We start from the raw sequence: 13,278 nt of genomic DNA, 5'->3' as shown, positions 1-13,278 counted from the left end.
AGGATTTTTTATTGCCCTATTCATAACGATACGTTAATGTATTTAAACATGATTGCCTAATGAACCGAGAAAAATGAATCTTTACTGAGACATCCAAATTAATCAATGAATTGTTACACAAGTAATAAATCTTAAGTTCAAGTTTATGTATAATCATCATATATTATTATTTTAAAAAAAACTATAAGACGATATCCTCTCCTCTTTTGTCCATCTTCTTCCTTGCAGACCAAGCAAATCATGGGAGATCTAAATTTTCAAGGACGAATCGAGTTTGGAACTTAAGATAACGATAACTATGTGGGTTGATCTGGGTTCAGACATAGGCGCGTGCAATCCAAGCTAATCTATCACAACTATTAAAGGAACACCATGGAATTCTTATCAGACCACCTACATAAGAATCAAATACCTTCTTTCCTATCCGATCAATCTTAAGCAGAGATGTTCGGACATCCATTAATGGATCTAACTTGATCAGTTTCTCAACCAGAATCCATCAGACTACCTCCAAAAAAATCGGGTCTGGATTATTAGGTTCTTACAAATTAATCTCATTATTCTTGCAATATTATTGCATCAAAGACCAAGAGAAAGCGTAACAAAGTAAGATTTGTTCATCGTGCATCCCATGAAAAAGCAAACTTATCTGGTCTAGAAATCAGTGCCGGCAAACTAAGATCAAATACTCATCAGATTGAAAAAGCAATTCGGGAAAACCTGGTCAGTTCACGGATAAGCAATTCGTGGGGATAAAAGCATCATCAAAAGAAATATGATCTGATCAGCAAATGGAAACACCGCTCATTTCTTAAATTCCTCCCGGAAGATGTTGAAATGACAACTGGTATTTACAGCTAACTTCTTACCATCATTCAACCACCATTGCCAACATCTAGGGCCTCTGTGGATTTGACAAAGCGACCCTTGACTCGCTTCCTGGTGTCAGCCCTTGCTTTCCTGGACTCGTACCGAATGCGTTTATCGTAGCTGCGTATAATCAAAAGCATGGATGGTCAGAAAGGAACTCATCTGCAGCAGCAGTCTGATACAAGTAACATGCAGCAGAAAAAATCAGCACATTATTTATCCATGCCTGCGAGTTTTTCTTTTCTCCTTATACCGCAACATTGCGTCGCCCCTGTTTTTGACTAGCAGCTCATTGTCAAGCTTCTTTATTTCTTTGACCACCTCATTTCCAATTAGGGGTTCTCCAAATGAAATTTGTTTGGCACCACCGGCGGATCCATGCTCATGTGATGAAGCAACCAAAGGCCTTATCATGGTCGACATGTTATTTCCAGTGGCTGTTGGTCCCTTGACTGCCGGGTAGTTTGAACTGTGCTTCCACTTGGCAGTAGTGTTTATAGTGCTCAGCTGGAGTAAACAGGTCAGAGAGGGTAAGAACTACATGCATAAGAGAAATTAAGGAACTATATCATACTCTACATTTAACAGAAAATTAAATTTGCTCCTCGTATATAAGAGGAAAAAAGAAAATGGACAAATTTCATCTTGAAAAGATAGAGATATACTTGACAGAAATCCATGAACGCTTAATTGATTGTAAAGATTGCTAATTTGATAATCATATTACTAAACTGAGAATTATCTGATTGGGTACTATTATATTGGATGCGTTGTAAAAGTTATTGTCTTAAGAAATAAAAATCAAGATGACTCACAGTTTGAGACTGCATATGGTGGACATTAGGCGACAAGAAATCATCGTTTGAAGGACAATTTGCATCACCTATGTCTTCCAATACTTTCGTAGTTGCAAAAGGATTTTCCTTGAGAAGGTCATTGTAACTCTTGATCATAAATCCCTCATTGTTTGCACCATATGCAAATTCAAGTGCATAAGATTCCTTCTGGTCTCTAAATCTTCCAAGATTAAAATCCCATATCTGGACATCAGCAAATAAAGTTTATGGAGGAGCAGCCATGAAGTTGCAAACAGTATACATTGTCAGTACTGACAGTAAGGGAGCAGAAAGAAAGAAACATGATAGGCCAACATATAACTAACCTGTTGGATGACAAATCTGAGTAGCAAAATAATCACATACCTATGACCAAATATGGAAATTTCCACCAGTTTATCATAGAGTGAGAACACACCCAAGATCAAATATAAAAATTTCTACCAGTTCGGCTTTTAGAGACACCGAGTTTTAGGTGCAAATTATAAAGCTCAAATACACCTGAAAGGATTTAGCATGAATTGCATGAACTACTAGTCAAAATTGGCCATAAATCTCGAAAGGAATACTGTATACAACGAACAGAAAAAGATGGCGAATGAATCAAAATGTGACTTGATTTAGTCTCACATCGAAAGTAGAGGATGTATATATAGAACTAAATGGATCTACTATTATTAACTTAAAATTATCTAATCAATTTGGATCACATAATTCACGGGCATAAATTTAATGCGTTGGTTTTTCTATCGGATCACTCGTGACGATTGATATTAGACTGAATCTATTGGATTGATCACAATAATTGGTATCAAACTAGATTTGATATTAGGCATGATAAAAGATCTCATGTCACAACATGGAGCTATCATTAGGCTGAAATTTACTAGATATGAGTTATAAGTTGGGCTCTAGGTTTTGACAAAGACAGCAGGCCTCAAGTCAAATTATAATCCATTCGTACTTGATGGTGGCACCTCTGAAAAACGAACTGAGCCATCTTTCAGAAAATTAGATCTCCGAAAATGATATGCATGAAGACTCCAGAGTGCAGTGATAAATAATTGTGACTTCACGGTGCATTGACTAACAATTAATCCCTAAATCTGTTTCCTCGATCATTCAGTTTGCCACAATGTAACATCACCAATACAAAAGTATCATGTGCACAGTTACGATACATCTGTATGACCATGGATTTCGAAATTAGAAGAATCATGATTAGAATGCACTTTCAACCAGACACATTCCTGAGCCCATATAACATAGGTTTAAATCTCAACACATGATAAGGTACCATAAACCAAATTGACCATCTCGAGTAGACTAGTTTCTTCACTGTTTTGTCAATATTTATTTTATTCATAAAGTTATTGCACAGTCTTCCATGGTGTATCCTACTTGATGGCTTGCTCTACAATGATGCTTATTTAGAGTAGAAAGGAAGGGCATTTACTTCTATCTTTGGCCCTTTCTTTGTGAGTCGCAACTGCAACTACGAAAAGGGTGTTTTTCTGCTATGACATAATGAGGAATCAACCATAGAGCTGAAGCTTTATTTAGTTGTAAGATCTCAGAGACCCACCAGATCTCCATTGGAACCAAACAGTAATCTGGTTCTTTCAGTGAGAATTCAAGATTATCCAATAGAGGATGAATTACAACAAAATACCTAACCAAACAAACAAACTATGAAGCAGGAAGGAATCTGATTTTTTTCCCAAGCAAAATAGAATATTGCAGGCATCTTAAAGTGGTCAGAATATAGAGGGTACAAGTACAGGTAACTTGAGCACAGAAAGAACAAGGGACAAAAGATATGGTTGCTAAAAATATCTAAATCTGGCGCCTAAAGTTCCACTGGGTCAAGTTCTTTGGATATCCAACGACTAGATCTCCGGTTCAGATCAGATCTAAAATAGGGAAGTGACATTTTTATCCAGTTTCAGTAGTTCCAGTTAAGAGGTTCAGGACAAATTCTAGGGGGCTAACCTGTGAAATCAAGAACTGTTCAGCTACAACCATATCTAAGATCAGAATGTTCAGCTACTCCATTCTGCAATCAGCCTTCTTCCTTTCCACCGTACTAATCTTTGAGTTCATACTCAGAAATCACAAACTAATCTTCCAAAAGACGTTTTCTTTGATTCTAACGAAGTCCAACTATCACAAGAAAATCCAAAAGAGTCTTTGATTAGAAGAGATGTAAAGATGTAGAGTACGAAACCTGAGCAGGTTGTTCCGGAGGGCCGCAGTCCCACAGCAGATCCTCCTCCTCAACAAGACGATCGGTCCCCTTCAGCTCGGTCGGTGCCAACATGAGCAAGGAGGTGTATGGCATCGGCTGCGATTCCCGGAGCTCCTCGTGGCCTCTGCCGGTCTGGCACGGCGTGCTCGGGCTGAGATCGCATGCAGTCGACGCCGTCAGCTCCGTTTTGGCGAGCTCCATTAGCTGCTGGAACAGCGGATGCTTGTTCTGAGGGTTCTTCTGCCGCCTGACCATGCTGGGGATTTTAGGTGCGCAGGGCACGTAGAGGTCTCGGAACAATGGATCTACGGCCAGGGTCGAATCCATGGTCGACCAATTGGAGAACAACTGGTCCGGTATCGGGTATAGAGGAGGGGGATGGCTCGCCTCCTTCACGGAGAGATCGAGGCCCCAGGAGGCGGCGAGCTCGAGGGCGGTGGGGCAGCCCGAGAAGCCGTCGATGGGGACCCTCGTGTGGTGGTGCTGGTGGCCTCCACCACCTCCATCTCCGCCGCCACCGTGGGAGTCCCAGTCACAGTCGGCGCAGAGGGCGAGGCCGTCGGCGGGGCAGCGGGCCGCGGCTGGCTGCGACCCGCAGTTGTCGCAGATCGGGGACCGCACGTGCTTCTGGGACAGCGCGTTCGCCGCGTGTACGTGGCGGTCGCACGCGACGCAGAGCCGGGCGGCGTCCGCGCGGCAGAAGAGCGTCGCCGCCGCGTCCCCGCAGTACTCGCATCCCACCCCCCGCCGGCCCCCCACGCCGCCGTTCTCGGCCGCCATCCCCGTATCAAGGACCAAGCGTTCACCGCACGAATCGTTCTCCACCAGACGACGACGACGAATAAGTAGAAGAACCCTACCGGAAACCTTCAGCTCGGGAAAACGAGAAGGAAAGGCTGAAGCCCACCATTTATGGAGGACAGCCCCCACCCCCCCCCCCCATCCGCGCCCCGAAGAGCCATCGCAGAAACCCCACATGTGGCGCACGCGGGAAGCGGAGGAAGAGCCGGGCGCCAAAGCTGTCCCACCCCAAACATCAAACACCACACCACAACGTCATCCACCCCGTCACTTCATGCCGACACGTCACGGAAAATCGAAATACGAGGCCCAAACGTCATGTACCGTAGCGACAACGACTTGATTCCTACCCGTACGGCTATTGGCACAATCTTGGTGGGGCCAAGTTCTCGCTGTGCCAGTGGTCGGTCCGTACCAACGTCGGTCTCACTCCTGCGTGCGGTTAAAAAGAAGATAAAGGAGGAGGGTGCGCCGCTCCAAAAGTGCGTGCTTTCTTTGTCCTCTGTTCTCGGTACTGTACGTCTTGACGGCCGAGAGATGTCGCCTGTGGCTCGAAGCTTTGGACTCTTCTGTCGTCGGCCAGCCGACGGTGGAGCGCACACACACAAAGAGAGAGAGAGAGAGAGAGAGACGCAAGGTTGGTGACTTGTGAGATGCAAGGGGAGGAAGCATAACCATGGGGCCGCTTGACCAAGGGTGGGTGTTCTAAATGATGACCAAGTTCATCCTGATGTGGAGACCTTTCGGCACATCCTCCTGTATCCGTCATGGCCGATTAATCTGTCTCACCGATTTTGGTAGAGCTTGTCAGCTCAAGGGTACTAACAGTAACCATTTCCCAATCAAAGAAGAAGGTGCATGCATTCTCCAAAGGATGCTGCCCTGTCTCTCTCGCTCCTCCAGTCTGCACACTCTTTACAGATCTGAGGTATCTCCCTTCGCTTGTGGGAGCTGCTGTTGCCATCCTCTCATGGTTACCTACATACAGCTCCTGCTGGATGACAACTGTTTCTTGCAAGAAGAACCACTGCATGGACTGGTGCTCTCCAGGGGATGAAACTATGTCTCAGCTCTTCCTCCTCCATGTAAGGTGTTGACTGTTGTGCTCAGGTTAGATTTAACCTTAGGGAGTTACTGCCATGAAAACACAAAGCAGCAAATCATTTGAAAATGGAGATGCATAATTTTCTATAGCTGCTGCAGAGTTTGGACTGAAGAAATAAGCAGGAAAGGCAGATTGAGCAGCAGCATGTGATGATGGTTGAGGAAGGGAAGAAAAAGGACACTTTTTTGCATTGAATGCTCTTAGGATGGCTAGCAGAGGATAACATATTTAATTCTGTGATCCATCAGCCATTGGCCCAATGGGTAAACTACAGTTACTTTCAGGGTGGTAAACTACACCATGAGTTCCTAAACTTCAGACTATAGTAACCTACTCTTCAATCTTAATTAGAACTTTAATTTGTACAGTGCAAAAAATCTACTTTTGCAGCACTTTGAATATGAGTGTGGCAAATAATATTGCTTGCCAAGACTTCTCATAATTGATCCTATATTTGCATTAGAGTAACAACAAACAAGTCATACAATATAAATATTTTTTATAGGTTTTGATTGTAATTTTTTTCATTCCAAAAAAATAATCTATGAAAGTTGAGATGCTTCATATTTGGGAGACCCACCAAGTCTCCTTTATGACTCAATAGATTTAAATGTAAACCTACATAGAACAGTCATGTTTGACCAAAAGAAATATACATTTCTTTTTCTTCATTATGTTATTGGAACACAAAAGAAATATACATTTTTCTTAAATGGTTGAATGTTTTTTTGGACTTGGTAGATAATTATGATGTGTTGTCTAAGTCTCCTGAAGTATTACTAGTATTGTTTAATAGCAAATGGTGATACATTTGTATGTATGTATGTATAGATATAAGTTTTTGATCAGATTTCAGTCTCAAAATTAATGGTTTTTGGCATTACATCTCCATGAATCTAGGAATAGCTCTTGATCATGAGGTATGATGTTTTGTAATGATGTGGTCCAAATTGGCATCCCAATAAATGATAATTTTGTTTTGTTCCAGTGGTGGATAGACCCAAATTGATCTTATCATCACAACATTCCCCAATTAAATTTCAATTTGGAAGGCTTTTAATTAAGTTACTTATCTAATCAGAATACATTATTTACATGACAAAAAAGTGCTATTTATTGTCATTGTTTGTTTCAAATTGGAATAAGAGATGAGATTGTAGCACCAAATGTATTTACATGTAGTTATTATGGAGTCTTAAAGTATCAAAATATTTGCATGGATAAATATACAAATATTAGTCTATAAGAAATTAATATACATATATTAATATCATTTTGAATTTTATATTTTTGACAGATATTGATAGTCAATGGTTGAAGATCAAATTTATGGTTAGAGAATAAATACAAAAATCACTAGTTTTAGAGGGATATATGTTATATAGAGGAGAAATAAATAAATAAAATAATCACTAATTTTAGAGGAAAAGAGAGGGTAAGAATGGGATAAGGTCAAGCCTTCCCATTGGTCGACGCGAGCGGGTCCCACGTCAAAAAGCGCATCCCCGAACACACCCGATGAGTCAACTTTAGATAAGAGTAAGAGACGGTGGTCGGTCCCACTGCGGGCCCCAGCCGTTCTGAGCTATCATTGGTCATCTTCTCGAGGTGGAGACCGCATCCGATATGATGGCCCCCCCAAGTCGGACCCGAACGCTTACCCATTCGCCACGTGCCAAAATGTGACATAAGGAATTATTACGCTAATATAATGATTTTTAATATCATAAATGTAAATATTGGGAGCATAATTTTGAGAATAAGATTGTGGTGATTAATCTCACTGGAGAGTCCTGAGTTTGATTTAAATATAAATAAAATAAAACCAAAGACCAATGGGTTGACTTTTTATGAATCAAATCAATATGTAGCTTCAACTATTTCCAACAACTTACCAAAAAAAAAAAAAACTATTTCCAACAAATTTCAAAATATTCCAAAAAAATAAAAAATTTCTTTTCACTCCTATTTAGAACATTTAGTAGCTGCAGTCATTTTCATGGTTTTGATTGCTAATAAAAAAAAAAATTAAAGGACCTTTGGACTTCAAAATAAAGCCACAAACTTTCTCTTTTCATTTTTGATCTTTTGTATTCTTTATAAAAAAAATATTTTTTTTTTGATTAGCTATACGGTCTCATCTACTAATTGAGAACTAATGATTCAATGTATATATTTTTCACAAATCATATATATTTTTCAACAAAGATATATGATGAGCTTCGATCCTACGATTTTATTATTAATAATTAATATCTCAAATTATCGTATCGTATGAGATTTCTAATTCTATAAATGATCAAAATATAGTATCAACGTATTAATTAACATCTTGATGAAGTATCAAACCATAAAAAGTTGTTGAAAATTGTTTTTGAGTGGCACCAACTCCATTTTCAGAGTCATGAGATCATTGACATCTTGAAAAGCACAAGATGATCCTCAGCATAGGGGGAAGACCAAAGGAAAAAAAAAAAAAAAACTCCTGCCAAGGAGTCAAAGCAGCAGATTTTGACTTGTCAACATGTCAAAATGATACTTTTCTTTTCTTTGACAATTTTGATTGTGATGCATTGATGTGTTATGGGGATATGGTCCCCTGCACATGTCCTTTGATGGTGGATGAAGTGGGCTCAGCATGCAAGTAGGTTTGCCTTTTTTTTAATTGAGTGATTAAAATCACTCTTCAGTGAATCTATTCCTATTTCTCTCTCCAATTGGTCAAAGCAAGTGCATAAGAATCCTAAGAATATGATCATCATGAAGAATACTTGGTTGAGTTTTGCTCCATTCTGTTTCTCTCTCCAATTGGTCAAAGCAAGTGCCAAAGAATCCATCCTAAGAATATAATCATCATATAGAAGACATTGGTTGAGTTAAGACTCCAATTGGGGCTTCAAATTGGAGTTTTTGAGATGTACTAAAACAAAAGTTCATCTACCAACACTTAGATTAGGATTTAATCATTTTGACCACTTCACTGATTAAGATACCATAGATTGTAGTTTTGTGCATCAACACTTCTTATGCATGTTCTTTTGATTTTTTTTTCCTCCTAAATTTGGATTAGGAGCATTCATGATTAATTTTGAGGTCTTAATGAATTACATGTCAACCTTAATGTAAATTTTATATTATTTTGTATTCATTTTAGTGAATATGTTTCTCCTTTTCCTCCATTTTGTTTGTGCCTTAAGAAAGCTGAGGATTGATTGATTCTTCCATGCCTACAAAGTCTCTAAACTTGGGTAATAATTGAGTGAGGTACTTGTCATGGTGGCTGCCACCTATCTGATGTGATCATAAGACTTATCCATGTCTTCATTTCATTATGGTCCCATAGAATTATCAAATCAGAGTAAGAGCAATTGTCTTGAAATGGGATTGAATCAATCAATTCCATATTAGTTGTGCCACTAAGATAGAATGTGTAGAGCTATTAGAAATATAAAAAGAAAAAAAAATCATGAATATTAGGTAATAAAAGAAAATGAAATCGATCAAGATGATATCCACATACTCTTAAGGATGAATCAATCTAAGAAAAAAATATTAAATAATATAAAAAAATTTAAATACATAAGATAATAATATTTTTTTTTTATCAAGTTTAACGATGAAAAAATTCACTTAGTTGTCTCTAAAAAAATCATGACTTTACGGCTTCCCGTTATTATCGATCAATCGATTTAGGTCTAAAGTAAAAAAGAAATTTTTTTAATTTTTATATTATTTAAAATATATAAAGAGACAATGACATTATATTATCATAATAGAAATAACACCCTCACATATTAATCATGAGAGACCCCATAAAATTGGTTGTCTTGAGCTCAAAATCTCTCAAGCATCATGTGATCAATAGCAACACCAAACCCTAAAACAAAGTACTGATGGAGTAGAGTGTGTCAACAAGCAAAGCCATATGGAGGGTCTCATTGGCATGAGAGGGTTGCAACACCCCACGAATCAATCCCATTTTAATACTCCGTTCCTCCAACATGATTCGATCACCAAACAACATTTTAATCGTATCTTAATGGTGCCTTTTCCAACATGCGTCACGAGTGACCTCACACCCTTTGCCTTCAACCCAAGCACAATAAAAAGCCCCCTCCTCATGTCCTCTATGATGGCAACATAAGTAAACAAGTAGTAGTTGTGTGCACGTAAACTTAGATTAATGGCTTTGGGATTCGATGAGTTGTTGACCAATTAGTCCAATCACCATTATATATTACTCCTTCTAAGTTAAGCTTGTTATAACATAATAATAGCATTAGAATTCAAATTGACATCAATAAGGATGTTTTAAACATATACACTTTAATTTTCTGATTAGATATATATAATATAAATATTTAATGGATATATAATATTAAAAAAAAAAAATAGAGTAGAAAATTATTTGACAAAGGAAAATGATTAAAGGCCTAAAAATTTATAGCTTACTACCTCATGACCTATTTGACACATCTCAATAAAAGTAGAAAACAAAGAAGAGAGAAGATTGTGTGACACCTACTAAAGATATTCTTGACATTGTTGACTGATTAGGTGCTTGTTGGAGGCAATACAAAGGGAATAAAAAAAAGGGGGTTTGAGCCTTTGCATCACTTGGGAGCTCCCACTTGGAAGGGTGATCATAAATAAAAGGTTTAGCACCAACGATCAATGAAGATATCTTGGCGTTAGGGATTAAAAAATGGAACCTTGGGCCCATGACTAAGACTTTTGGTCCCCTCCTAAGCTTACATTTGGAGACTTTTATATTATGATCATCCATCATCCATCAACTATCTTCATCCATTAGAATGTAACTTTCTATCTCCTCTTAACTTTTGTCTAACTTTTGCCTAGTTGTGATGCTCTAGAGAGCTTCATAGCGATGATCATAGTCGATTTTAATCGAATTGAATGTAATTCCTCGCCGACCCACTCGTTTGACAAATGAGGACGTTCATTGCACTTAGTCAAATTTCCTAAATTTTACGTGTTATTTTTGAGTGACCAATAGACTTGATAATTTCTTGTGGCCCAACAATTTGTTTTATCATAAAAAAAAATTATTTTTTCCTTTTCGATTTTATATTGTGAGCTACAATCACTGATATATTTACATTTGCCACCAAAACTTTCTTTTGTCCAACATATTATACACACATGCATTTAGCTATTATACATACATATCCAAGTTATATATATATATATCCAAGTTAAATTTGTGTTGTCCTTTTTGTTCATCAAGCAAAGGATATGAATCTACAAGCTTATATGAAAATGGGCTTAACTTGGGCCTAAAATGGGGCCCAATCTAAGCATATTCCCCAACCAATTTAATATTTTTCACATACTTGTTTACAATTTGGAAATGATATTTTTAAACCTTATAAATTTTAGTATATCCTCTTGTGTCCATAAAAATATTAAAATAAGATCCTCCGGTATTAACCATGTTTTTGTAAAAAAAAAAAAAAAAATACTTTAAATAGTATTTTCACCGTCATAATAATCAAGAAATTGTTTTTGGGAAGAGAGCATTGACAATGAAACCCCAATCTGCATCGTGATCAATTGGATTTTGGTGTCTTCTACAGGTCATTGGTGGCGAGAGGTTGAGATCAAAAGGTTTTACTCGAAGGTCAAGGTTTTGAAATGTGCCATACGAAAAAAGTCTATGATTATGGTGTTGTTATTGGGCTATTTCCTATTGCATTTTGTTGATCTTTCATTTTGAAATGTTGGTTTCTTATGGTGAATCATTAATGACGCCAACACTTATATATTTTCTATCAACATTTCCATTTTAAATATTTATAGTAATCGATTGGTGACAGATGATATGTTTGCTCGAGCTTTAACTTGATTTGTCAATGGCTGATATGGCTGGCTGTAAGCCCTCAGTTTGATGTGCGTGTAGTATCCTAAGTTGGTTAATCATCATCATATTTATCCCTCTCAAATGTTGTGTGCAATCAATTAATCAATCAATCAATCTTGTATACTTTAAGTTAAGCGAATTGAGTTTATTTTTATTTTAATGGATGTTAATAGGGGCGTAATTCAAGTAATAAGATTTCTTTTGGGGGGTAATTAAAGCAACAACCGACAGACCATTATGAAAACAACGAAATGAAGTTTTAAATGGTTTGCACACCTATAGATATTTTAGTTAAACAACGTGCGACAAAGATGACACGTAAGCATGGTGAAGTCAGCAGCTGCCGTCACATTTATGACACAAGCGGTCTTTCGTGGAAGCACGTGTTTGCTTTCTTTCTTCTCATTTTATCACGGGCTTCGTTTATCCGTTCTAAAGCTGAAGGATGATAAGGACAGAAGACGGAGAGAGAGAGAGAGAGAGAGAGAGAGAGAGAGATGACAGAGATGATCAAGATGAGATTGAAGTATGTACACGAAGGATTTTAAGGTTAAGTCGATTAACTTAAGGTTTTTTAAGTAGATTTTAAGCTAAGGGATAAATAGTAACAAGTTGGGTGCAAACATAAAGCCTGACAGAGACGACTAAACAACTATCCTTTCTGGTCTCCACATGCATAAAGCCTGACAGAGATGACTAAGCAACGCAATCGTCCGACATGAATCCAACAATATCTTCTAACAAGAGATTCTTGTTTTGTCTTTCGTTTTTTTTTTGCTTCCCTAGAAAGAGAATTAGATCACACCGGAATATTTGGAATCACCGTACCTTAAGTTGACGCTTTGACTAATACTTCCTTCTCTGAATGGGTGGGCCGGTCTTTACATTGAACAAGTTTAGACCCATCAGCCACTAAAATGGTGGACCCATTGATCAGTAATTTAATGGTATTCAATTTTGAGATTGTATCATATCAAGGATTAACTTCCAGTGGATCTGATCTATAATCAACCCTGAATTGACTTTGAAGGAATAAAATTTTACGAGCTAAACTAGAGATGAAGATAAGATTCCATGTTGTGATCATTATTATGTTACTTATAATAATCACGATGTTGGTTATTAAATTTAACATAGGATCTTTAAATAAATGGCAAAGTATACGTTGGGCTAATTACATATTTCCCCATGTAATTAATTATCTTTAGCATTCCGATCTTTATACTTACAAAAGTAAAATATTTAACTTAATTACTCTAACAAAACTATTTTTTCTTGATTTTTAACCACGTAAAATTATATTTTGAACCTTATATAGAGATCTTAATATTTTAGTAAGTATAAGAATCCCAATGTAATTTTTAAAATATAAAAATCATAATACTAAATATAACTAATTACAAGGGATAATCTCCCTATATATCGTGTTTAATTAGGTGCTTCTAAATTATTTAACCTGAATGATCAGATTGTGAATACAAATAATCAACTAGTAAGTATTTAATTTTATATAAATAAATAAATTCTCACATGTGTA

General features: G+C 37.5%; 1 protein-coding gene across 1 annotated transcript; it reads right to left on the bottom strand.

The window, feature by feature from the left end:
* Positions 1 to 781: 781 nt before the first annotated feature.
* LOC135597096 (zinc finger protein CONSTANS-LIKE 13-like) lies at positions 782 to 4,837 on the bottom strand. Its single transcript, XM_065089595.1, has 4 exons — positions 3,934 to 4,837; positions 1,686 to 1,910; positions 1,097 to 1,377; positions 782 to 990 (listed from the first exon to the last, which is right to left on the bottom strand). Exons 1-4 carry the CDS (start codon positions 4,732 to 4,734, stop codon positions 876 to 878), a joined length of 1,422 nt encoding a protein of 473 aa, XP_064945667.1. The 5' UTR covers positions 4,735 to 4,837; the 3' UTR covers positions 782 to 875.
* Between the last annotated feature and the right edge of the window lie 8,441 nt (positions 4,838 to 13,278).

The sequence above is a fragment of the Musa acuminata genome, chromosome BXJ1-11 (genome assembly GCF_036884655.1).
Source record: "Musa acuminata AAA Group cultivar baxijiao chromosome BXJ1-11, Cavendish_Baxijiao_AAA, whole genome shotgun sequence".
NCBI lineage: Eukaryota > Viridiplantae > Streptophyta > Magnoliopsida > Zingiberales > Musaceae > Musa > Musa acuminata.
The sequence above is the reverse complement of the archived record's forward strand: the minus strand, read 5'-3'. Positions and strand labels throughout refer to the sequence as shown.